General features: G+C 52.4%; 8 protein-coding genes across 8 annotated transcripts; 5 read left to right on the top strand and 3 right to left on the bottom strand.

Annotated features, from left to right (window-relative positions):
- Positions 1–480: 480 nt before the first annotated feature.
- J4E87_004841 (uncharacterized protein) lies at positions 481–1,799 on the top strand (the record flags this gene model as incomplete). Its single annotated transcript, XM_049376458.1, has 3 exons — positions 481–692; positions 744–1,401; positions 1,449–1,799. The coding sequence occupies 3 exons, from the start codon at positions 481–483 to the stop codon at positions 1,797–1,799; spliced, it is 1,221 nt and encodes a 406-aa protein (XP_049233969.1).
- Positions 1,800–2,890: 1,091 nt separating this feature from the next.
- J4E87_004842 (uncharacterized protein) lies at positions 2,891–4,880 on the top strand (the record flags this gene model as incomplete). Its single annotated transcript, XM_049376459.1, has 2 exons — positions 2,891–3,004; positions 3,057–4,880. The coding sequence occupies 2 exons, from the start codon at positions 2,891–2,893 to the stop codon at positions 4,878–4,880; spliced, it is 1,938 nt and encodes a 645-aa protein (XP_049233970.1).
- A 3,074-nt stretch (positions 4,881–7,954) lies between these two features.
- On the top strand, positions 7,955–9,687 carry J4E87_004843 (uncharacterized protein; the record flags this gene model as incomplete). Its single annotated transcript, XM_049376460.1, has 4 exons — positions 7,955–7,962; positions 7,984–8,309; positions 8,371–8,745; positions 8,795–9,687. The coding sequence occupies 4 exons, from the start codon at positions 7,955–7,957 to the stop codon at positions 9,685–9,687; spliced, it is 1,602 nt and encodes a 533-aa protein (XP_049233971.1).
- A 134-nt stretch (positions 9,688–9,821) lies between these two features.
- On the bottom strand, positions 9,822–10,613 carry J4E87_004844 (uncharacterized protein; the record flags this gene model as incomplete). The annotated part of the gene is made up of 2 exons (XM_049376461.1): positions 9,822–10,114; positions 10,166–10,613. The coding sequence occupies 2 exons, from the start codon at positions 10,611–10,613 to the stop codon at positions 9,822–9,824; spliced, it is 741 nt and encodes a 246-aa protein (XP_049233972.1).
- A 4,425-nt stretch (positions 10,614–15,038) lies between these two features.
- Positions 15,039–16,966, bottom strand: J4E87_004845 (uncharacterized protein; the record flags this gene model as incomplete). The annotated part of the gene is made up of 3 exons (XM_049376462.1): positions 15,039–16,517; positions 16,611–16,936; positions 16,963–16,966. The coding sequence occupies 3 exons, from the start codon at positions 16,964–16,966 to the stop codon at positions 15,039–15,041; spliced, it is 1,809 nt and encodes a 602-aa protein (XP_049233973.1).
- A 981-nt stretch (positions 16,967–17,947) lies between these two features.
- Positions 17,948–18,781, top strand: J4E87_004846 (uncharacterized protein; the record flags this gene model as incomplete). Its single annotated transcript, XM_049376463.1, has 3 exons — positions 17,948–17,990; positions 18,048–18,645; positions 18,697–18,781. The coding sequence occupies 3 exons, from the start codon at positions 17,948–17,950 to the stop codon at positions 18,779–18,781; spliced, it is 726 nt and encodes a 241-aa protein (XP_049233974.1).
- A 328-nt stretch (positions 18,782–19,109) lies between these two features.
- Positions 19,110–20,661, top strand: J4E87_004847 (uncharacterized protein; the record flags this gene model as incomplete). Its single annotated transcript, XM_049376464.1, has 7 exons — positions 19,110–19,113; positions 19,243–19,574; positions 19,628–19,804; positions 19,855–19,982; positions 20,031–20,099; positions 20,149–20,296; positions 20,353–20,661. The coding sequence occupies 7 exons, from the start codon at positions 19,110–19,112 to the stop codon at positions 20,659–20,661; spliced, it is 1,167 nt and encodes a 388-aa protein (XP_049233975.1).
- A 2,032-nt stretch (positions 20,662–22,693) lies between these two features.
- Positions 22,694–24,543, bottom strand: J4E87_004848 (uncharacterized protein; the record flags this gene model as incomplete). Its single annotated transcript, XM_049376465.1, has 2 exons — positions 22,694–23,624; positions 23,675–24,543. 2 exons carry the CDS (start codon positions 24,541–24,543, stop codon positions 22,694–22,696), a joined length of 1,800 nt encoding a protein of 599 aa, XP_049233976.1.
- Positions 24,544–25,696: the final 1,153 nt, after the last annotated feature.

Raw genomic sequence — 25,696 nt, forward strand, 5'->3', positions numbered from 1 at the left:
ACACCTTGCGCGCCTGCACACCCTGAACGAACCCGCGGATCTTTCGTGCTTTGCGATTAACTTGGGAACCGAAAATGCGCACTCGCAGTAGGAGGTGTAGACATGTGAAGAAAGGATGACTTGGAAGTTCGCGGCTTCCAAGTTTCCTTGTAACCACATGGCTCTCGGCGTCACATCGGGTGGCGCGCCTCTTATCGAGCAAGGGCCCCACCATAGCTTGAGATGCCTCCCACATGGCTTACCCGCCACCCTCAATTACTCTTCCAATCCCATCGACGCTTCATCCTCTAAGCCTCGCTTAGCTGCTCCCGGCGTCTGAACATGGATATGTCGGGGCTGAGAAAGGGTCCAACGGTCATTAAAGAGCGGCGTGTGATTGCGGGGCAAGTGGACATGATGAGGGGCAAAGTTTTCTTCTGTTCCATTGCTTCGTTCTGATTACTCGTTCTTTCCTGAGCTATTCATACTATCGCATTGAAGATGTCGTCACTCAAGAGAAGCCCTCCATTCCGCGCCGAGCACGTTGGCTCATTGCTCCGCCCACAGGAGCTTGTGCAGAAGCGCTACGATGTTGCCTCTGGTAAATCAAAGCCAGAGGAGCTCGTTCCTTTGGAGGACAAGTCTGTCGCAGAGGTCGTCAAGTTCCAGCAGGAGTGCGGATTGAAGGTTGTGTCGAGCGGAGAGTACACTAGGTCAATAGTCCCGATGCTGCTAGTCCGAGTCTAGACTGACCATTCATGCAGGCACATGTTCTGGGGTACCTTTTTCGAAACACTTCATGGCATGAAGGAACTCCAGCTTGGCGTTTTGAAGGGCTACAACAAGGACATGTTCCGCGCCTATGCGCCGGACGTCAAGTCTTTCATGGAAGCGAAGGAGGTGCCGAACCATGTCACCGTCTGTGTCGACAAGATCAAACACCCTGGCACTTCAAGCAACCAGCGTGAAGTGGACCTGATGAAGAGCCTTTTACCCGAGAGCGAGTGGAAGAACATCAAGATCACACTGATCTCGCCATCCTGGTACCACTTCCGTTACATGAGCGGAAGAGCGTACCCCAAGGAGATATATGCGAATGACGAGGAGTACTTCGAGGATGTCGCAAAGGCATACCAGGAGGAGCTTAAGATTCTCCACTCGCAGGGTATCAGGAATATCCAGATCGATGACCCCAACCTGGCCTACTTCTGCTCGGAAGACATGCTTGCAGGCTGGAAGGCTGACACAACAAACGAGAAGACTGCCGACCAGATGTTTGACGCCTATGTCAAGTTCTACAACAAGTGTTTCGAGCGCCCTGCAGACATGCATCTCGGCATCCACTTGTGCCGTGGTAACTACGTAGGCAGCAGACATTTCTCTGAAGGCGCATACGACAACATCGCAAAGAAGATGTTTCAGGTACGTTCATCTCCTTGTTCACAATTATGAAGTGCTGATCTTGGTAGGACTTGAACGTGGACACGTACTATTTGGAATACGACACACCACGTGCCGGAGGATTCGAGCCGCTAGCGCATCTTCCCAAGCACAAGAACGTCGTGCTTGGTGTAATCACATCAAAATTCCCCAAGCTCGAGGACAAGGACGAGATGATCGCCAGGGTGAACCAGGCCGCTGATTGGATTGCAAAGGGCACCGGCCAGTCGCGCGAGGACGCCATTCAGCAGTGCTGTGTCAGCCCACAATGCGGTTTCGCATCACACGCGGAAGGCAATTCGCTCGGTTACGAAGACATGAGGAAGAAGCTGCAACTAGTCAGGAGCATTGCGGATGCCGTGTGGCCAGGCCAACCATAGACGCGGGAATAACAGATAGGGGAGTTTTCGAGAAGGCGCAGGTACCGAGCGACAGAACGTAGGCCTTAACGCATGCGACTAGAACGAGCATTAGAAGGTGTTGTGGAGTCAGCCGAATGCCGAATTCAACATGGCGTTCGTACGGTGGGTGGAGTCGTAGTTGAGTCAGTTCACTCTGTGCCTCGTGGCGAAAAAGAAAAAGGCGGTTCCTGCGGCAGTGCATCTCGCACCACGTGGTATTCCGTCATCCTTCTCGGCGAAGAAGTCGGCAATCTACAGAACCACGTTATGTCCGTTCGCATCCATCGCAGTGCCTATCGTGAAGTCCAGGTCCAGAGAGTCTTCAATGCGCGTTGCTGCTAACACGTGTTAGGCGCTAGCGTCCGCTGTCCCTGGCCGTTGACCCCACACCCGTGGAGTTCCCTTCCGAAGCGGGAGGAACGTCCGGCAATTAGGAATAGGCAGACCAGGGTAAGCGTCCTTGACAGGAGAAATCATCATTTCCTGACCTAGACTTCTGGGTCGGTGCGGAACGCAACGGGGAAAGCGTTCTCACTCCGCGGATGCGTGTTGCCACAACTTCCACGGATACCACGATGAACGGCGAAAGATTGAAAGCGACTGAAGCAGGCTGTATACATGCCGCTATGAAATACGTTACTTCGAAAGAAACACGACCACCAACGCTACTGAGCTCACGGATCCATGAGCGCTGTTGTCGGTCTCCAGGTCCCAATGGTTCCGTCCCGTGGCGCAAATTGCAACCTGCAAGGTACCCTAGAAGGACCCGTATGATCTACGTGCCGGACCGAATGAAAGCATTGTTTTCCAGACCAAGAAGGGATCAACCACCGCGACTACTGAACACCACCTGTTTGGTAAGTATCTCGCCAATGGTTTTTCGTCCGAGGTAGAAGTCTTTCGGCATTGCAAGCCACCACCGGAAAATAGGGGGATGCCGACCTACGCGGTTCGTAAACGATATAAAGGTCAGCAAGGCTGCACAGGGTAGGATCAAGCAGGCCACTTTACAGCCTCTGTCATTCTTTCTTTAAATACCCACCCGAACAGCAAAGTAATACCTAATCACCATGTTCTTCCCCCGCGTAATTGGCTACACAGTCGCAGCCTTCGCTTCCCTTGCGGTGGCTGTCGACCTAACTGGCTATGAGTACGTAGTCGTCGGCTCTGGTGCAGGTGGTGGTGTAAGTTCAAGAGTACCTGACTGGATGTAACAAATACTGACCATTTCCAAAGCCTCTGGCCGCCCGCCTTGCCCTTGCCGGTCACAAGACGCTTCTTATCGAAGCCGGTGACGACCAAGGTGCCAGCCAGAACTACACCATTCCTGCTTTCAACGCCAGGGTTTCCGAAGACCCCAACCTGAGCTGGAACTTCTACGTCAAGCACTACGCCGATGAGCAGCGTCAAGCTCGTGACTACAAGACCGTTTACGAGACTGTCGATGGAGGCGAGTACACCGGTCTCAGCCCACCTGAGGGTTCCACCATGAAGGGTACGCTTTACCCTCGTACCGGTACTCTCGGTGGATGCACAGCCCACAACGCTCTCATCGCCGTCTACCCTCACCAGTCTGACTTCGACAATGTTGCCTCCATCACTGGTGACGACTCTTGGTCCGCCAAGAACATGCGCAAGTACTTCGAGAAGCTCGAGCACAACCACTACCTCCTCCCCGGCCAGAAGGGTCACGGCTACGAGGGATGGCTCGGAACCTCGTACGCCCCCATCGACATTGTCACCTCTGACCCCAAGCTTCTCAGCTTGGTTGGCGGTGCCGCTTTCGCCCTATCCAACATGACAAACGCTATTGTCAACCTTGGTACTCTTATTGCTGGTGATGCCAACGCCGACACCGAGAGCCGTGACAAGTCCAACGCTCTCTACCAAATTCCTCTCTCCACCACCGACGGCAAGCGCACTGGATCCCGCGAGTTCGTTCTCGCTGTCCGTGACGCAAAGAACGAGGACGGCAGCAAGCAGTACCCTCTCGATGTCAGACTCAACTGCCACGTTACCAAGATCACCTTCGACCAGGACGTTACTCCTCCCCGCGCTACCGGTGTCGAGTTCCTCGACGGCCAGTACCTCTACAAGGCCAGCCCCAAGAACACCGGCGCAGCTGGTGAGCCCGGTTCCGCCACTGCCTCCAAGGAAGTCATCGTCGCCGGAGGAACTTACAACTCTCCCCAACTTCTCAAGCTCAGTGGTGTCGGCCCAGCCGACGAGCTGAACAAGTTCGACATCCCCGTCGTTGCTGACCTCCCCGGTGTCGGAACCAACCTCCAAGACCACTACGAGATCAACGTCCAGGGCAAGGCTCCTTCCGACTTCTCCGCCCTAAACGGCTGCACCTTCGGCAACACCGACGACGACGCCTGCATCGACCGCTGGGAGAAATCCATCCTCGGCAACCGCGGCATCTACGCTTCCCCCGGTCTCGGCGCCACCATGTTCTACAAGTCCAGCGTCTCCGAGCGCGACGAGTACGACATCTTCGCCTTCGGTGGCCCCGTCAACTTCCGCGGTTACTTCCCCGGCTACAGCTACAACGCCACCTCCGAGCACGACTGGTTCACCTGGGCCATCCTTAAGGCGCACCCGCGCAACAACGCCGGAACCGTTGCGCTCCGCTCTGCCGACCCTCTCGACGTCCCTGAGATCACTTACAACTACTTCGACACCGGTGTCGGTGACTACGAGAAGGATCTCACTGCCCTCACCGAGGCCGTCGACCTCGCCCGTGACTCCTTCAAGCGCCAACTCGTCCCCATTGACGAAGTCCTCCCCGGCAAGGACGCCAACACCCCCGAGAAGATTGCTCAGTATGCCAAGGACACTGCTTGGGGTCACCACTGCTCGTCTACCTGCCCCATTGGTGCTGATGACGATAAGATGGCTGTTCTTGACTCCAAGTTCCAGGTCCGTGGTGTTGCTGGATTGAGGGTTGTTGACGCTAGTGTCTTCCCTAAGATTCCTGGTACCTTCACTGCGGTGTCTACGTACATGGTTGCGGAGAAGGCGGCGGATGTTATTCTTGCTGCTGCTGAGGAGGCTTAGATGGGGTGTAGGATCGGAGATGATCGCTTGTATATATTGATGATGTAGTGACTTGGTCATGAGAAGAATATGATGTTTTTGAAACAGTTTGGTACTTGCATCGTTCTATGGACACCTTTGTGCCTAATCCTGTTACCCATGTGAATGAAGCTGGCCCGCTGTACATTGGTACCTCACTTAAATACACCTGAGATTGTCTAGGGTGCCACAGACTCCATCGTATTTTACCAAAACGTTAAAGGAATCGGGCCATTCCACGTAACTTGAGAATGAGACCCATTTTCTCAGTCATTCCGACGATCAGGAGAGTAACACATCAAGCACAGAGCTTGGACTGCGGGCATCTTCATCGTCACTCTATTTCTTGATGGCTGTATCTGACCAGCTCTTAAGGGTTCCGATCTATTCCTCTGTACGCGCACAATTGACGGAACCAATCAGGTCGGCCATGGGCAATCCTGGACTGTTCCGTCTTCTCTCAATTCCTCGCTGCAACGCCTTGAAACTCATCATGCAACCCGATAAAATAGCTCTCACAGCCTTCTGAGACTCTACCACCTTCTCCCTTTTTCAAATCAGTTTCTGGACCTTTGTTGCTGTGTTGTGTTCGATTCTGTAGGTAGCAGATGAATCGCCAAAGGCTTGGCGGCGGAACTACGAACCCCTTGCCTCCGATGGCCGACCCCTGCGGCGTAAGTCAAGTCCGCAATTGAGCCAGCCGCCTTCTTGGAGGCACGAGGCTCACTCTGGCCCTTAGTCCTGATGCTGACACCACACAGAACCTTTCGTCGTTCGACGCTTTAGTGTCTTTCAATGAATGCGATCCAGTAATCAGTAACGATGAAAGGTATCTCTGAAAATATCTCTTATTGAATTCCCATACACCGAGCATCGTGCATCTTTCTGCTTGCGAGCTCGACATCACTCAAGCTGCGCACTCAGACTGTCAAATACATTTGCGCTTCCCTCATCTACTCTCATGGTGCTGACGACGTCTCCCACTAGGTACATTTCGGATGAGGCTTTGCTGAACGTGGACACCGACACTGCCTTCCACCGTAACGCGGATCTTCCATGTTTCTACTCCGACCACGTCTCCGATGTCAATGACAACATCTCATACATCGACAGCTACTCTACCGACTTTACTCAGACTCCCTCAGATGGTATTTACGTTTCTCTGAGTGATTTAGTACTCGATAGCACGCCCAGTGTCCCTACCTCCGGTACACAGGTGCATCAGTCTCTGTTTGACGGCGAGATTGAAGTAGACCTGCAAAGGGTAAACAATCGGACGAACCTCGAGTCTACGCCCAATGTCTCTTCACACCATGACACCACTGCGGGCTACGTTGGTGAAAACATTCCGGATTCCGTCCTCTTTGGGATGCAAGGCACATTGTTGACGCATGCAAGTCTCATCGAACAGTCAGACCATCCTTTGCAAACGCCGACTCCACAGCCCAATCCACTTGGCGTCTCTTCGCAACCAACTGAACGTCAAAGGCGACCCCAAGTTGTGCGAAACTGGCTTCTAGATCATGCGGCCCGGCCGTATCCCACGCCAGTAGAGAAAAAAGGGCTTCTTGAAGCTACTGGCTACACTGAACGTCAGCTTGACGTCTGTTTGAGCAATCTTCGCACCCGCGATAAGCACTGTAAGTCTTTTGTGATATATGATAGCACAGCTTTCATTGACATTACATCTAGTGCTGCATAGCTACGCCAACGTCGGAAGTAGCGGGGGCGCTTCCTATCCTAGACTTTGCGACATCGCGTCAGCAAACGCGGATGATATGCAGTCAGGCTTTATGATCAACGCTCAGGCTATGTCGTATCCATACACCAATTCGCTGCCGATGATAGAGACGAATGACAGTAGTCCATTGCTATCTCCTCCCGGCGCAAGCTATTATACGCCGGACAATGATGCCACGTTGGCTGTGAGCTACCAAGATGGCGAAGCGCATCAAACGCATCAAGCCCTCCAAGCCAGTCCCGCTGCTCGAACAGCTACCATGTCAAAGCGCAAAGGTCGGAGGCAGCGTACTGACACCTATGCAGCCGGCGCGGCTGAGTACACACCTTATGCGACGCCGACGCACACGACTTCTGCCGGTCCAGAGAGACCAAGAAACCGGTTCTTCTGCACTGTGATCGGATGTCTCCAGCCCTTCAAGAATGCATCCGACTGGAAGAGACATGAGGCCGGTGTACACGGCTACGGGGATCGGGAGTGGACTTGCATGTTAACTGAGGCATTCAAGTCGCGGGCTGAATGTATCTTCTGCTTGGAGCCGATTGACTCAATGGATCATCTGAGCAGACACGCAATCGCACGCTGCTCTAGCAAATGCACCATCGAACGTACCTTTTTTCGAAAGGATCTCCTCAAGCAGCATGTCTTGCGTGCGCATCTCGCTGGTGAACCTGTTGCGGTTCGAAAGAATTTTCAGGTACCACAGGAGTGGTCAAGAGAAGTGGCGTCGTCGGCTGTCATTTCTGATTCACTCTGGTGTGGCTTCTGCGGTTGTTTGCTTGAGACAAATACGGAGAGGATGGATCATGTTGCCCAGCACTTCTGCAACGGTCAAACTATGACGGAATGGATTTGGATGTGAGGTATCAGTGCCTGGGTGTTTTTCGGCGTTTCGGTTCCTTCATCTCTTAGCGCACTTACGATCATCGTCATGACCTTGGAAAAATCATAAAATTATTTGGGTACCCTTGCCTAATGTTCTTCTTGATGGGTGGTTTCAACGATCTCTATCGCACCCGATTCTCGTCACTCGTTGTCTAGCTAAAGCCTGCGTTTCACGTTGTTCTTTTGCGCAGCTGCGCAGGTGAGCCACCAGCTGAGCGCGAGTGCGGCTTCCCGAGATCGCGACGTGGGGCTAGCGTGGAGGGTACGCGAGCGCGTCACCCAGCGCAGCCGGTAACCTCTAGCATCCCGAGAAACGACATCGTGGTGCTGTCATGCTATTAGCGTTTCGACCAAGAATAATACAGCGACATCGTTTCAGTACTCATGCACGTCTTGCCGCGACCCAGGCCTCTCGAGCCCTAACAATAACATGTCGGGGTAACTATAGCGCGCTCTCAGCCTCGTCAATAAGCCAACAAAAGCAGGCACACCGATCGAGCGCGAGGACCTGTTCAAGTACACAAACGGACGTTTCTTAGCGAACGAGAAGAAAGCGGTTGATCGCAGACATGTGACGTTCGACGTAGATCAGCTTTGCGCCGTAGCTGCGACTACTGGTGGGCAGCACTCGCCCGTCTGCGCGATCGACAAGGTGGAGGGAGGGTTCAGCAAAGCACTACTTTTGCGCAAAGAAGACGGCAGCGAGATCGTTGCGAAGATACCCTTTCCTATTGCAGGGCCACCAAAGTACACCACGGTTTCGGAGGTGGCTGTTCTCAAATACCGTACGTCCTCGTTATTCTGGAAAGCCTGCGTGACGTCGGCTCATCGTATCGTTGTCGGCAGTAAACAAGTATACTCAAGTCACGGTACCCAAAGTTTTGGGCTGGGACGCCGATTCGTCCAACCCTGTCGGCGCCGAGTACATCATCATGGAAAAGGCTTTCGGCGTTCAGCTATACAACGTATGGGATGATCTGAATGACTTGGACCGGTTACGCCTCCTACGACAATTAGCCATGGGCGAAACGACTAAGATCCGCCTTCCGGCGAACGGAAGTCTTTACCTTTCTAAATCTATGGCAGAAAACGATGCACATGTCTCTTTGGACCAGGAGGTGGATCCTTCCGGAGAGTTTTGTATAGGTCCATCGTGCGAGCGAGGATGGCACGTTCCCGATGAAAGTGCAAGTCTATCCCCCCATTTCAATCGGGGACCGTGTGAGTGCAATCCTGGACCGGCCATACTATGGCTGACCTTACTTCGCAGGGCCAGATTTATCATCTTTCGGAACCGCTCTAGTCGACCGAGAGCTTGCGATCCTGCGAAATCGTTCTTTCAACGCAACATCTGGCTCACCACGAGGAACTCTCGATGAGCAAATCGATGCTCTTAACATGACTAGAGAGGTCATGTCTCGACTGCACGAGCGCACACTCGTTAGCAAGGTCTCCAATCCAGTGCTGTGGCACACCGACCTCCACATGGGCAACATCTACGTCTCAGGGCAAAATTCACCCCAAATTACATCGATTATTGATTGGCAATCGATTGTAGTCTCGCCATTGTTCCTACAGGCACGCTTTCCAGAATTCCTGACAGTTGACGAAGACTACCAATTGGGCACCATGGAGCTCCCACCGCCACCGCCTGATCTGGATAAGATGGACGCTGGCGACAAAAGAGTAGCAGAGTTCAGGTACGAGCAAGCGAAAGCAACAAAGACGTATGAAATGAACTGCGCAGCTCAGAACACAATGGCTTGGAAGGCGTTGAAGTTACCGGCATTCCTCCGGGAGCTCTTCACACGATGTGCAAAAGTCTCGGAAGAGGGCGAGATACCACTTCGCGCATGTCTCATTGAGGTTGCCGCAGTATGGAACAGGATTGGCTTCAAAGACGAATGCCCACTCAACTTTAGCGAGGAGGATTTGCAGAAGCACGAGCAACAGTTCGAAGAACACAGAAACTACCACAAAGTACACGAATTTGCGAGGGGAATCCTTTGCACGGATTTCGAAGGCTGGATCAATCCGATGTTTGATTTCGCTGCGAAACAAAAGCAGAACAAAGAATTGCTAGAAGAGTTCGTGCGCAGGAGCAGTGAATTTGGCATGACGTCGGAGGAAATGAGGAGAACCTGGCCGTACTCGGAACGGTAGCGAGGTATTCAGGAATGTAGGAGCGTCGCGCCTTGTCGTTGGCGTAGAGTCAATTACACGGTAGCTTACAAAATCCTAGCATACAAAACCGCGCAATACTTCGATTCGAAGCTTCACAAAGAGCTGGAAGCCTTTCACGTTTGTGCGTTCACCGCTGCCGCTTTCTCATCACTAGTGGCATCCGCGCCATCTGCTTCCTGCTTCGACGTGTCGTGGGCGGATTTTCCCTGCGCCACTTGCGGAATGTACTCTGGGGACTCAAGTTCTCTTGCCTCTAGAGCCCCGTACAGCTCGGCAGGTCCATGGCTATCGGCGCATTTCGCATTTACCTCACGGTTTCTTGTGTCTCCCATCATTTCACCAGTGCCAATGTGGTGTGTCCATTTCTGTTCGTGGCCGGAAGTGTCCCAAGAATATGTGGGAGGTGCTATACGCAGTCAGCAGTGAGACTCATCTGTTTAATGTTATAGAAACGTACGTGAGAATCCGTTTGATGGTGCGAAGCCAGTAGTTGTTGTAGGCGATGCCAGTTCGGCCTTGGGTATCACCTGGCCGTTCGCTGCCTCTGCTTCCGCATTCGTTTTCTTGTTGCGCCAGCGGCGAAACAGGAAGAACACGACTGTGGCGATGATAATCACGCCAGCGAGTGATCCCCCGACAGCACCTCCGATGACCCCGCTAGAGACTCCATCGGGATTGGCGGAAGCTGTGGCTGTAGGCGTATCACTGGCGGGCGCAGATGTACTGATAGCAGTTGAAAATGCTGTGGGCGCAGGAACAGTCGACGAAAGTGCAACGTTCAAGTCATGGAAGTAGTAGTACTGATCCGGTCGGTCCCAGAACGCTGGCTCTAGTTGCCCCTCTGGACATGTCGAGTTGTTCATGCACGCATCTTCGTTGCAACATCCATAGAATGTTGGCGCCATCGAACAAGTCCAGAAGGGTGTTGTACCACCACAGGATGCGCCGGGTGATATATTGTTGAGTCTGGGATTGCGACCCGCTGGTTTCAGCGCATCACCGAAGCAGGCATGCTGGCACGGATCTGACATGCAGCATCCCACGAACTTTGTGCCCGTCTCGCAGACGTACCTGATGATTGTTAGCTTCTTGCTTGGTCGCGCTATTGAGTCACCCTTTCGTGTTGAAGGTGATGTTCATTCTGATGTCAGATTGTTGACGCACCAAGTACCACCATCTGGACAGAAGAAGTCGCCCGGCTCAGCTGCTGCATAGCTGGGATCTGCCATGTCGAAAACCTCTTTTTGAGTATGAGAGAACGGAAAATCGACAGCAAATCAAGGCCGCAGAGGAAAAGATAACAAGAGATCAGACTGAGATGTCGACCTACGAAGGCGTGCGCAGCAGCCCCCAGGCACCCAGCATGCTTAAGAGCTGGCTATCGCAGACCCAAGAACGCCAAGTAATGGCAACCCAAGACATATATTGCTGTTATGACGCAGTTGCAACGGCCATGGCAAGATATGCCCTGAATGATCCAGTAAAGGGCCTCCTGGCGGCCTATTCGTCCTTCATGGCTGCAGAATGGGCTGTCATGCGAGCAGCGTTCGCATACGGTAATCCAGACGCCACCGGACAGGGGACAGCTCGCGTAGCCAGCCTATAGAAGGTTCAGAGACTGAGAAAGACAGAAAGCTGAGGCCGGTCAGACTGGACTCTGGTGGTGATCAGACCTCAAGGTGGCATGTGGGGTGGTTTGTCGAAAGCGCGCTGGTTGGCAGGAGTATGCATTTTGCCAGATACTCATACATGCGTTAAGCAAGGGCGTGGTCAATACTTGGAGAGCGACCGGTACATCCACTGCAAGGGTTGCCCTTTCAGATAACGAGTATCTCCCTTCCAGAAGTCCACGTCCTCATGCGACTGGAGAATGTTGCTTCGTTGCGCACTGCTGGGTGCTCATGAGCCCCAAGGTAGAATGATGCGCAGCGTCTAGAACAAAGTCTTTACCGTGCTTTGTCACACCGCGATGCCTTCTTGATGGTTGGAGATTCCCTCTGCAGCAGCTCGTCCTTGGTTGAGCGAAATGGCTTAAGATAACATGTTTGTCGTAGAAATGCATCTGCGTAGGCGATGTACGAGGCAAACAACGCTCATCTCTGAGTGGCATGCGATATCCTCATCTGAGTATGACTGAGTAGAGTAAGAGCAGTAATGGTTCCTGTATGAGAACAATGCATGTTGGCGGCCCTTGCGTGCCCTTCCTTCGCTGTTTTCTCGGAAGTCTTCCCAGACATCTCCCCGTGTGTTAGTCGCTGAGGCCCACGCTGCCGCGATGTAAAAGCGCTTCGATCCATGTAATTGCGGACAGTATTTTCCAGTTACTCATATCATCTGTGGGAGTTTTGTGAGTGTTCTCGTAGATGTTTTAGGAGTGAGCGTGCTGAATCTGCCGGGGCGCGGTCATTCCTCGGGCAAACTAGGCAAGAAGGCTGCCCCGCACTGGCACCCCGCGCAGTACAGCGTACCTTCTTTTGTCTTTACCCAAACTGCGCATTACGGGGTACCTAAGACACGTCGCACTAACGTCAATATCATCTGATGCTTGTTTCTTCACTGCCAAAGCTTCGTACGGTAAACTCGACACTATCGACGGTGCTGCTTCGATCAGATAGAAGAACAGCTGACCCCCTCTGATTAAAGCCAGCACAAGCCGCTTCAAGATGGCAGTGTTCAAAGATAACATGCATCATGTAAGTGGAAATTTGTAAATGTGTATTGCATCACTCATGTAAGTTACTAGCCTATCGCTGCGTTTCAAGCAGCCGCAATGCCCGAGCTGTTCAGTTCAATGCCTTCCAGTCCACAGATCCATGTACAATATCTCGCCCCAGGACATGAACTCATCACTCCAGAACAATTTCACGCATCAAACCCAGGAAGTATTAGCGGCATGGTTGCGAAAATGTCGCCAACGATAGCAGTAAAATGGGGGCACCATGCTTCTCTCATCGAAGCTAAGAACATGCTGTATGTGGCTGAGAATACATCAATTCCCGTCCCAAAACTGTATGCAGCATATGCATACGGACCTATAGATCGAACCCTTGATGATCATGCGAGCGTCTACGATGTATATATCTTTATGGAGTTTATCGAAGGCGAAGACTTAGGAAAGTCATGGGATAAACACACCTCTACTGAGAAGCAAGCAATCTCGGCGGACCTCAAGAAGTACATCGACGAGCTGCGCTCTCTCCCGCCAGCTAACTATATTGGATCTGTGAACGAAGGACCAGTCACTGATAATATATTAGAATGGTCAACATCCTGTCGCGGTATGTCATCACGCCCATATCAAGCTATTGGTAGCAAATTTTCTGACTAGACGTGTAGGTCCGTTCAGAAGCATAGAAGACTTCAATGCTACAATCATAGACGCCTTTATCGCCAAGTCCAAAGGCCAGGTTGGCCCTTACATTCGTGGCATGCTCAATGCACATAAACATGGTATTGTCTTCACTCATGGGGATCTCAGGCCTGACAACATCATCGTCAAAGATGGTCGTGTGGCTGCAATCATCGATTGGGAGTTGTCAGGGTGGTACCCGGAATATTGGGAGTTCGCCAAGGCATTCTACATCGAGTGGTTCGTCAATGACTGGGGATCGCATTTACTAGGCGTTCTTGAACCTTATTACTGTGAGCAGTTGATGCATGCCAGATTGATGGAGGTTTTGTGGTAGTTGATGATAGAGCTGCTGCTACTGGCGTTCATCGGGCAATTTGGGCAACTGGCATTCCTTCCATTGATCTCATGCTACGTTCTTCTTGAGATCGTTCTCTACGCTTGGATTTGCGGTTTGGTAGGCATCGTAGACATATGAAATCCTACAGTGGCACCTTCAACGATGAGACCACCGCTTACGGTAAGGCAACCATTTTCGGCATTGCATCCACACCCCAAAAGCCGCGAGGACTACAGCCGGTACACCAACCCCAATTCCAACTTTAGCGTCTGTCGACAGTCCTCCTTTTGAGTTTTCTGATGACGGTGCGATAGCCGCTGTTGCTGTCTGAGAAGGTTCGCTGGGCGTTGATGTAATAGTCGGGTTGGAGAAATGTGTCTGCAACGATGTAGCAATTGGAGTGCTGTGCGGCGTGTATGATGATGATGGGGTATCCTCGATCTTCCCTGAGTCCGACCGTAGGATGATCGTTCCGTCTTCGTTCACATATACACCAGAATGGTCGCTGCAACATGTAGTGTTGCCTTTGCCGCAGCAAAAGCTGCCATCGGCACAGTGCGAGACGTGTGTGTAATCTGGTTGACGACCTGGCATTTACAGTCAGTGCTCCGCGGTAGAAGGTTTTGGTGATGATGCGTACCGCAAGCGTCCCACAGGGGACTGCATCCACTGCCCTCTTCGTCCCAGTTCTGATGTGTACATGCGACCACGAAGTACTGCCCTTTCCAGTAGTCGCTGTAGCAAGCGCCTTGGATACATACATCGTCTGCATAGCCGTCGGTTCGATCAAGGTAGCAACACATGTTTGACCCGGGACAGGGCCGTGGAACCATGTCTAAGAGCCCATCGCTTCTATAGCAAACGCCGTAGGCAGGTAACGCGAGAGCGGACAAAAGCACGAGATAAATCAAAGGTAAGAGTGTCCAGAGGTGCTGCAATGCCATTATGTCAGGAAGAGAGAGAGAGGGCGGAGAGAAACGACCAGACGAAAAGGAGCATGCGTCTTGAGTGCTAAAAAGCGATGGGATATAGATATAAGGAGCATTCTTTTTACCTATATTTCGCACGTAAATACGCGTATGGCTTCTCGCGCAGAGCACTTCACCGGTTTGTGGGAGCTTGTTAGACACGTGGGCACATACAATTGCCCTCTAACAGACAGCATCGTCATAACGGGGGCTGTATTGCCTCACGTCGAAGTTGTGTAACTGCTCGACGTGCTGTGTCGTGGCTTGCGCCGGGTTGAAGGCCGGCAGTCGCGTATTTTAGGAACTGGGCGTCGCGCTCTCCATCGCGCGCGCGCGCAGCGATGGAAACTTCCCAACCCTCCACCTCAGTTGCTGTCCATATCGATCGGTTGAGTTTCGTCGCAATGCGTGCTGCCATTTGCTGAAGGTAGCGTTAGTTGTCTCAAAAGAATTGAGAAAAGAAGTGAGGCAGCTGCGTGTCGGCCAAGCGGGAAGCTTAGTACAGGGCCCCGAGGAGGACCCCACACAGCCACCGCACTAACTCACAAAGAGTAGACCGTGACGAGGTCACACGCCCTCCATTCAACGTGCAGCTCTGCTATACGATACCAGAATACTTAGAACGGTAGATAAGCTTCGAACCGAGCAAATACTGATGCTTCATAGTTTTGTCCTACAGTATCGAGATCTTCTTCCACGGACGAGCCGGAGCCAGAGCTAGAGCTTCACCGGCCATGTAGCCGTTCATGTAAGCTTCACCAACAACCGCAAACATGTCCTTTCTCGGTCGAAGTATGATCGGGAAATTGCAGCCAGAGATGATGAAGACCACATCACGCGATCGGGCCTCTACTGGGCCGATCCCAATATATCCCTGCTTCGTCACGAAAAGCCGCCGTTGTCGCATGATGTTTCTCATCGTCGGCGCTCTCATATCGTACTCTACGTTACCCCCGCCAGTAAGTGTCGTCATTACGATCGAACTATGCCGTTCAGTGGCGAAGTTTGCTCTTTCCGCTGACACAATCTGTCGTGCCTCGGCAGACACAAACTTCGATTTGAGGATGAAGTCGAAGGCCTGTTTGATGAATTCACCGTCGCGCATGGCAGCGATATCTACGTCCCATACCTCAGCGATACTGTCCAACTGTATGCCTAGTACCGTCATCACATGTAAATCCTGGCTGAAGGAACAATATGACTTCGAGTTGCCGGCTGCTCGATAGCCATGCCCTTGGAGAACAACCATATCAGTAGACCCCGAATAGCACAGGGTCATCAAGAGATGGCGATTGACAAGTAGAACCGGCTTCTTTGCGTACGCCTCACGGCGCCAGTCTGGCACCCATGACGGTAAGCCATCCTTACCATGAACGCCGCTGGCCGCCAGTAGGATGTCAAGTCGACCTTCTTTTGCTACGATGTGATGCGCAGTCTCTCGATACACCTGATCTACCGACTTGCGGTAATCAGGCGCCACAGAGATACCTTCAACGTCGCCCACTAATCCCAACACAACGAATACTTTGTCCCTTGGATCTGTGGATGCGCGATCCCAAGTATTCCAAAGCAGCGACGACAGCGAACTTCCATTTACTCTTGCTTTCGAAAGATTTATCGCCAGTGTGTAACGTCGTCGCAATGTATCCCACTGCGACTTTCTTTTCATGCCTTCCAGAGCATCTCCAATATCGTCCCATGCTTCGGAATAATCCATGGCCATTTGAAAGGTTTTCCATTCAATTATGGAAGTGCCACATTGCAGTATTGCATCCGAAGCACACCATATCTCCTGTACAATCCAGGTCCGCTCCCACCAAGGGCGAGCAAGTAACTCATCGAGGGCCTCCCAATAGGCCTCCCATTCATTCTTGAAATACTCGTCGTAGGGATTGCCGTCCATGTTGTACAGTACGGGAATGCCTGTCACGGCGAAATCGTGCTTTGTAGCTTCCGCAGTTTCCACAGCCACCATGTACTCACCGAATTCGTCGTACCGGCGATCAATCAATTCTTGCAAGCGTGGGTGTAATTCTGGCAGGTCAGGTATTGGCGGGTCTGGTACTGGCGGGTCTGGTTTTGGCGGGTCTGGTTTTGGTGGGTCCGGTTCTGGCGGATCTGGTATTGGTAGGTCTGGTTTTGGCTCCTTGGCCTGATGAACTCGCCGCGTCAGCGATGTATATACTCGCACAAGGCGACTCTTCAGTCTCTCCCAATAGTTTGGGCTGTTAGCTGGTTCAGATACCTTTTCGTCCAACCTGGACCAATCTCTCGTATACCATCTGCGATGTTTCCTAGCTGCAGCCAACATCTCCAAAAATTCCATGGCCTGTTCGCTCGACTTGGTGGCAGGTCCAATCCACACGACTACGCGCGTCGCATTCTTGTAAATCTTCCTCATGATAGCGACTTGACTATTGCGCTCAGCGATGTCTTTCTGGTTGATGCAAATAGCGTCTATCCAAATCTTGCGCTCTTGTGATGCATGGCGAAGATGTTCGAGTGCGACATAGAGGGTAGCAGTGACAAATAACGAAGAGTCGTTGACAGTGATGGACCGGTCCGGACCGTCTGTCCCCCAAGCATACGACAGGCACTCATACTTGGGATGCGAGTAGATGTCGGCATGCTCGACACCGAGTTTGATTGCTGATCCCCGCTCTTCAGGAAGGATGGTAATGAGGCGGATATGATCGGGCGCAGCCAGGCTCTTGTATTGATAGGACGGGCAGTTCATGACTATACCACGGCGTTACCAGATGAAAAGATTCGCGATTTCCGCTATAGCAGAAGCTATCTCGATACTGCCAAGCTCAGTTAAGAGACCGACAGGTAGGCTTCAGTTGAACGCACGACTAAGGAACCTGGCAGTTGTTTCATTCAGCTGTGCTAACGAAGCAGTTCATCGAAGATCTCGCATACACGTTCAGGATATCTTGTGCAACGCGCACCCGATGCGAAAGAAAGTAAGGCTGAGGGGCTGTTGGTGTTGCAGACGCTATCATCGTCCGAGCTATGTCCCAATCAAGTTAGGATGCGGGGAGATTTAGGGACAGCTGTCAAGGCCAAATTGCTCTCCACATTGAAACATCGTAACATCAAGTTAAGGGACCGAGGCTAAAAGCAGCTCCAGAGCACCGAGCGCGTCAACGACAGTGCTGTGGTGGCTTCCTACCTGTCGGAAGGCTCTCAATAGCGCGTCGCATTATGGACTGCAAGCGCAGACCTGATCCTTTCGCGCGCGTTCAAAGTCGCGTCGTCGGATGACGACACTACGCACAAACCTCCTTAGGTACCTCCACTCCGCCGCCATCTTAGCCGTAGTTCTGCCTACGGAGAATTCGCGTCCACGAGCTCTGTCGCAGGTTAATCAGAATCGGCACGCGCTAACCTCTCGGCTTCATCAAATCGACGGAGAAACTGACGCCATGTGTGCCATTTTGAGGGTGCACAAGCACGCATGGACTGAATCTGGGGTATGATGAACCTGGGCGTTTTACATCAAAAGGACGTCTCGCCTCTGGCTGCGTCGTTTGCGCGTTATTGACAAGACCTCGATATCTGATCACGATGCTGTCAAACATGATGACGCGATTGGCTCTGCCGTTGGCTATCCTCTCATTCTGTAGGGCTCTTACACATGGACGGGACACACGTACACGTGACTAACAACAACACGCAGTCCTATCCTTTGTCAACGGTCTTCCCACCGATGCGCTCGTCACACGTCAGTCGAAGAACCTCCGCATCCTGCCGCTAGGCGATTCCATCACCTGGGGTTACATCAACGGCGGCGGTTCAAATGGTTACCGTGAGCGGCTGCTGGCCGACCTCAAGTCTGGCGGCTACACCGTTGACTTCGTCGGCACGCAACAGTCCGGAACCATGGCGGACAAGGACAACCAAGGTTTCCCTGGCTACACCATCTCCCAGATCCGTGGCGTTGCTGCCGGTGGTCTTGCATTGAAGCCCAATGTCGTTCTGCTCCATGCCGGTACCAACGACCTGAACAGAGGAAACCCTTCTTCGGAGCCTGATGCTGATGCGCCGAGACGACTTGGACTCTTGCTCGATGACGTTCTGAAGGCCGTCCCCAACGCGGTCGTCATCGTGGCTAAGATCATCCCATCGAAGCAATCCGGACTTAACGCAAACATCAAGACCTTTAACAACGCGTTGTCTGCTATCGTCGCCTCCAGGGTCAGCAAGGGATCCAAGGTTTCCATTGTCGATATGAATGTCCTCAGCACGAGCAGCGAGTTGAGCGATAACCTGCACCCGTAAGTATTGACTCGTTCATCTGGAGATCGCTCAGCTGACTGATCTTATAGGAATGTCGCTGGATACGCGCGCATGGGTGACATCTGGAACGCGGGCATCAAGGCTGTTGCCGGTTCTATCCCTGCACCTGCTTAGTCGTCCCAACTCTGGACTTGCGGGGCTGAGGTGCCAACACATAGTAGTGCGGTAGAATAGGACAAGAGAATCGATTCATGCCTCATGCAATGACTCCGATCTTTCCGATAACGCCACTTCCATCCCCATGTTCTTGACTGTATCCCCACGAGGAGACGTCGATCCCCATGCTCCGGTACCACATGTCGCCCAAAGAGAATGGTCAGTTTAGTGAAGTAATCTCAAGCCTTTAGCCGAATGCGGGATCAGCATATTAGCTCCGCAACTGCCGACATTGCTTTGATGCCACGAGGTCGTACGCATTAGGTGAAGTTGTGGTGACCTTAATATGAGTTTTCTGGTACGGATGGGGTCGGCAGTTGCATGACGAATGTGGAAGCTGGCGAGCTTTTACAGGTGAGTCGCATTGGGTAGGTATGAAAGCTTCATAGAACATTCTTCTGGAGTACTTTACCCCCCAGTGCGTCTTCTCTGCATCGTTCCGTACTTCTTCATCATCATCTACGTATCCTTCTGTGAAGAGACATTGCGAATCGTCATGCTGTTCCCTACACTCCTCCTCGCTGCCGTGGCGCAGGCTGCGCCTCAGTTCGGTGGCTCTCAGGGCTTCACAATGTTGCGGTTTGGGTGCGCTCAGAATGTTATCGACCGCATTGATCCTCTTGTCAACCCAGGCCAAGCGCCGTCGCCGCATATGCATCAGGTAGTTGGGGGTAATGCCTTCAACGTCACAATGCAGTCGACGGATATTGCCAAGCTTGCGACATGCACTACTTGCGGGTACTCGGAGGACGTAAGTCAAAGTGATAAATACGAGACGATCGAGGCTGACGATTTGAATGCTAGCTTTCCAACTACTGGACCGCGAATGTCTACTTCAAGGCCCGCAATGGAACATACAAGCGCGTACCTCAAATCCCTAACAGGGATCTCTTCAACGACAAGTACACTGGAAAGACCACCGGAGGCTTTGTCGTCTACTACGTCTCTGGAGGCAAGGGCCAAGTCACTGCCTTCAAGCCCGTAAGCCCTGTACCTCTCCATGCAACTTCATGTCCTGATACAGCATACAGGGCTTCCGCATGCTCACCGGCGATGCCACCAACCGCGTCTCGAAGGGTCTGAAGACTCAGACTTGCTTCCGATGCTACAACGCGCCCAACTTTGGTGGCGATAATGCCGCGCCTTGCCAGGATGCCAAGTAAGCATGCACGTCTTGTCGCACTCATGACCATGCTGACGCTCCAAGACTTGATACCGAAGGCTTCCCTACGACACCTTGCCCGGGTGGTATCCGTAGCAACGTTCTCTACCCAACGTAAGTCGCCCATCACGAACAACATCGTGCGCCACTGACCCGTTGACAGATGCTGGGACGGAAAGAACCTCGATTCACCCGACCACAAATCGCACGTCGCGTACCCCTCCAACGGCCCGGCTCTGTTCTCTGGTACTGGCACTGGTGGCAATTGCCCGTCGACTCATCCCGTGAAGATCCCACAGGTCATGCTCGAGGTAAGTCTCAAGACATCTATCATCTAGTCGTGTTGGCTAAGCTGACGTACTTGCAGATCGTCTGGGATACCAGCAAGTTCAACAACAAAGCGGAGTGGCCCGCCGATGGCTCGCAACCCTTCGTCCTCTCCACCGGTGACAACACTGGGTATGGACAGCACGGAGACTACGTCTTCGGCTGGAAGGACGACTCGCTGCAGAAGGCTATGGATGATGCCAAGGGCTGCATGGGTGCCAACTGCGGTAGCTTGAAGACGCAGCAGCCTGCTGATGGAAACAAGTGTCTTGTACCCAACCGTGTAAAGGAGGAGCGCGATGGCTGGTTGACGGCGCTGCCGGGTATGGAGGGTATGCCGATGTTGTAGTCAAGCTTGCGCTATAGTCAACCTTAAGCAATCGAAGTTTTGCATCCCAAGGTGGAAGCTTTACAAATTGAACGACGACTAGTTCGGTGCTGTCAATGCTTCGAAAACCCTGAGCGAAAGCGAGCAGCAAGCCGTCCGGCCAAGACCGGGCTCTTTTGACGGCAACTACTTTCTGTTTACGTGAATTGGAACACCTCCTTACACTCTGGACAAGAGAATCCAGGTGAAGCGCCCTCTATAAACATGTAGGCAATTGAGGAAGCTGAAGGCCTTGATGCAGAATCACTCGACAGCATCTTCCCAATGACATCATCTAGCAACTGACCGGTTTCGTAACAAATTAAGGGTAGCGGCAAGCCATGCCGGAAAGACTGCACGAGTTCGTAAAACGGTCGAACCCAGTACATCTCATCCAATAAAACATCGTTCGCCAGCGCTAGACAGATCTCGATGAAAACACATCCGAGAGAAAATATATCTGATTTGGAATTTCTGCTTTCTCCCTTCGCCACTTCAGGTGCACAGTATCTCCTGGTAAAGCCTTGTGGATTTCCAGTAGTCGTGCTTCGACCGATATCCGCATAATCGTGCGACAGACCGAAGTCGGTATACATGACTCTCCCTTGATGAATCAGTATATTCTGCGGCTTGATGTCTTTGTGTCGGATGGTCTGTTCGTGGATGAAAGCTAAAGCAGACGCCAAACAGCCGAAAGCCCTGACCAGGATATCTCTCTGCCGTCCAGCTTCGTTGGTCGAAGTCTTAAAGGTTTCTGCAAAGCCTTGATCACGGTAATTTTGCAGGAAGTTCGCCAGATCTCCGCTGTCCGCAACCGGGTCGAGAATTATGACAAGTTCTCTCCATTTGATATAAGTTGCATGTACTGCGGCGATGTGACGATGGAAAGCCAAACGTTGCATGATGTGGACTTCATTGAGGAGCTTTCGTTTGGCATCTTCCAGATTGCGAGAATAGACGTTTTTGATGATCTTGCGTGCGAAAACCGACCCTGTTTTAACACTGCGGACCATTTCGACGCTTGCGCTGCCACCGTGTCCAAGCATTCGTACGTGTTTATATAGCGATAGATGGTCGTCATCGTCTTCGTCTTCGTCCTGCTGTGACGGAGTGTCGGCGGGTGAGACCTGCACAGGAGTCGACACACCTTCGGCAGCATTGTGAGCTTGTTGTATGGCTCTGTTCCCGTCTTCATTGACTTCTTGGCGAAAGTCGTCATTCATATCCAGAGGTTGAGCTCGACTGCGGCCATCGGTAGCCATCTCTGAGTGTAACGAACGTAGGTGTACCCGTCCTAGGAACCACGGGCAGCCAGAGGAAATGTGCGAAGAAGAGCTGTGCAGCGAAAAATATCCCGGGAGAAGGCTGGATCTCATCTACGCGCCAGGCCATCTCATCCGTGCCACCATGCACGAGTGATTGGTCGACGCATGGAGGACCACCTGGGCAGGCTGCTTCGCCCCTGCAGCCTGACACGCCTCGAGGTGAGTACCGACCATGCTGTACAACACGTTGAAAAGTAGCCTTCCACCAATTGAGTTGATAGAGGATGAGTGTCATGTTTTTTGAAAATGGAGACGAGCAAAAAGCGCGTGGTAAAGTTGATATGTGCAACGTGAGGACGCGACGGATTCGCGGGCGTGGGTTCTGAAGTGCCAAGGCTCTAGCCTGATTCATCCTAGATCGAACGCGCCTCAAGGACCCAAGCCCCGAGGTCTGGAACACCACGACAGAGGGCTTCCGGACTTGCTACATGCTGGTAGCATTATCTTCTATCCCTAGAATTTCAGTTGAAGCCTCGCGAGTGGAAAACACTCGCCAGGAAGTAGTACCTCCAGGTCAAATGTAACGCGGGTTTCCGAAGAGAACATCTAATTAACATACATATCTACCGAAAACCAATACTAACGCTCGACCAAAACATCGCTCTAAGGGGGTATCGACGACAAATTCTATGCAAATGACAAACTCCTCGTACTTTTCACACCCTCCACGTACACCACCGTCCCATCTTCTACCTTCTAAAGCTCCACCCCCTCTTCCTCGCCCCAATATCCGTCTGCGACCTCTCCAGCGTCGGCATAGCCGTAGTCGCGGGATCACTCTCCCTCGGCCTCGTCAGCGTCCTCGCACGACTCCACGCCCTGCCCCTCATACTCTCACCGCCATCAGCTAATTCCCGTTCCCGTTGTCGTCTCTGTTGCTCTTCCGCACTTTGCTGTTTCCATCCACCTTCGGTCCTATCTTCTTGCTTCTCTGGCCACAGTATTTGATGGATGACGACAGCGCGCACATTCATGAAGATGACGAAGAACCACATCATGACCAGGGCGATGGTCATTGCGCAGCCGATGAGAGCGATAGCTCTGTTATCGTTGAGAGCGCGGGCGATGGCGAAGGTCGATGTTGTGAGGGCCGTGTTGGGGAAAATGAAGGAGTACCATGTCATCGCGAAGTCCATCTTTCCTCTCCGGGCACACGACCAATGCGCACCGACGCTGACGAAGAAGAACCAGAGTGCAAGACCCCAGAGCCATAGTCCCATGTAGTTTGCGCAGATCATGCCGACTTTGCCTGCGAGTTCGCCGTTGCCTTCGCCCATGAAGTCGCTGGGTACAGTCTTCGGGAGCTCTTGGCCCATCATGATTACGCCGGCGATGGTGAAGCCAGAAGGACCGACGGAGATGAACATACCCGGGCGAAGCGATTCCTTGGGAAGTTTCTGCGTCATGAGACGGTAGATGAAGGCGGCGTAGATCATGAGCGACACCAGGAAGCCTATGCCTTGAATGACGTAACCAGTCAGGATGATGGTAAGAGAGATAGTAGGATCTTCAACCTTGGGCGCAAGGTTACCAGCGTGGGGTCCGATGATGAGCAAAGGATATGCTGGGAAGATCCAAATGGGCGTCATCTGGGAAATGGTAAAAGTCGTGGTAGACCACCTGTGATTGTTAGCATACTTGTCAGTGTACGATGAGAGAGAAACACGAACATAAGCAGGTAGATGCCAATAGAGAAACAAACAGCAAGACCACAGTCCATCCAGAACAACACAATCATGCATTGCTCCAGCCACTCTCCTACTCCAGCCATGTCAACTCCAAATTGGCTGATGTTGATCAGGATGATACCAAAGCTGACGATAGCGGCGGGGATGAACAGCGACTCGGTAGGATGCAGGAAGGAAGCCTTGAACGTTCGCGGGTAGAAGTAGAACCGGCAAGAAATCATAGCGACGTTAAACAGGAACAGCACAATGTTGAGGATGAAGAAGATGCACCCAAGCGCGTAGATGCCGTGGAAGCGGAACGGGACAGTATACAAGACGTTGGCGATACCGCCGGTGGCCATAGTAAGGCAGAACCAGGTCCAGGTGAAATGCCGTATCCGTTCCTTGAAGCTCAGCTTCGTCCTCTTCTCTGACACATCCGTATTTTGAGCGCTGCGCTTCGTGCTCCTACTGGTAACAGCAGCCAATGCCGTCGGGTTCTCGCGTATGGAATCGTCAGTCTTCTCCGTAGAGTTCGTGTCGACCCTCTCGTTCTCGTCGCCATGGTACTCTATCTCTTCTTCTTCGCGCTGAATCTGCTTCTGCACGTCGTTGGAAAGGCCTTCGGGCTCATCGCGACTCAGGGGCGTTGCCAATGTGAGGCTGGGATCATCGAAGGGATTCTGGTTCGTCGGATCCGGATGCGGCGTCGCGACATTCGGGTGCGAGCGCCATTGCAGTCTCTCCTCTGCACTCGACACCGAGGCGGTGGAAGAGCTGGACGCCGGTCTGTGGACGACGCTGGAAAAAGGCGGAAAGCTGTCGTTAGTAGGCAAGCGGCCTATCGCGAGGTTCTGCGTGTTGCGGTTCATGATGCCAAGGTCGAGCCGCAGCGGTACATGCGGGGCGAGCGAATTGGCAGCTGGAGTCGGAAATTGTGGTTCAGCAATGACCGAATGATGTCACACCCCTTTTCTCTTTCGCAGCACGTGTCGAAATCTTTGACTCGACGCTAAACGCAAGAGAAAGACTGCACAAAAAACCCTCAAGACGAACTTCTGGATTCTGAAACAGAAAAGTCCGGCGATAAGAAACCCTATGTACCTGCACGCGCCTCCCATAAGAGCACCGCTACAACAGTTTTTGACCAGCCCCCCACCCCGTCGATCTGCCGCACTTCCAGTCGCGACAAACCAGAGGCCAGCAAAGTTGCGTCGACATGGCCATAGCGGCCACACCATCTCGGCTATCTAGCCGGTGCCCTTGGAAGACGCGTTGTTAGCGGCAATGCGGAACATAACCCAAGAGCAAACCCAAGCGTTTCAGAACTGTCCATCTGCAGGTTGCCGTCACCATCATTTGTGTGGCTGTGTTCTACACCCGTTCCTTCCGCGTCACTGGCGGGAATAGTTTGTCTCCATGATAAGGATTCGACGTGCCCAGTGGGTTCTCGGACGTTCTGACGTTTCGGCTGGCCAGGGGCCGACCCGGCCGAGAACTACTGCCCAACACCAAATTTCAAACCATCAAGTGGCCCAACATAAGCACTTCTACAAATTCAGCTCTGACAGTCGTTGGTGTTTTGCCGGGCATTACTCCGCGATACGACAAGCAGGCTCACTAGCAAGCATTTCAAGGTCAATGACGCGCTGGACCGTACAACTTGTAGCACGTCCGTTGCTTTTGAGACCATTTTGCTCTACAGTCTCATGTAGATCTCACGGTTATTACGGCTGAAGATCCCATCACGATTCGTCTAACACGTCACGTGCGCTCCTTGGAGCTGGCAAGAACGGCATCTTCGATTGCGACTACACTGCGGAGACCGTTAGCCTACAAGTCTGTCCTTAGTTCCGATCCCTACGCGTGACGTACGGAGACATGTATCCGAATGTACATATTCTGGACCTTCGATTCAACTTGTATAAATAGGTTATCATTCTGTCAACAGCTTGCAGCCGAGATGCAATGTCGAACTCGCTGCAGCAGTTTGACTTCAAAACGAATACAATATTAAGAAATATA

The sequence above is a fragment of the Alternaria ethzedia genome (genome assembly GCF_023757985.1).
Source record: "Alternaria ethzedia strain BMP 0044 chromosome Unknown scaffold_9, whole genome shotgun sequence".
Taxonomy (NCBI): Eukaryota; Fungi; Ascomycota; class Dothideomycetes; order Pleosporales; family Pleosporaceae; genus Alternaria; species Alternaria ethzedia.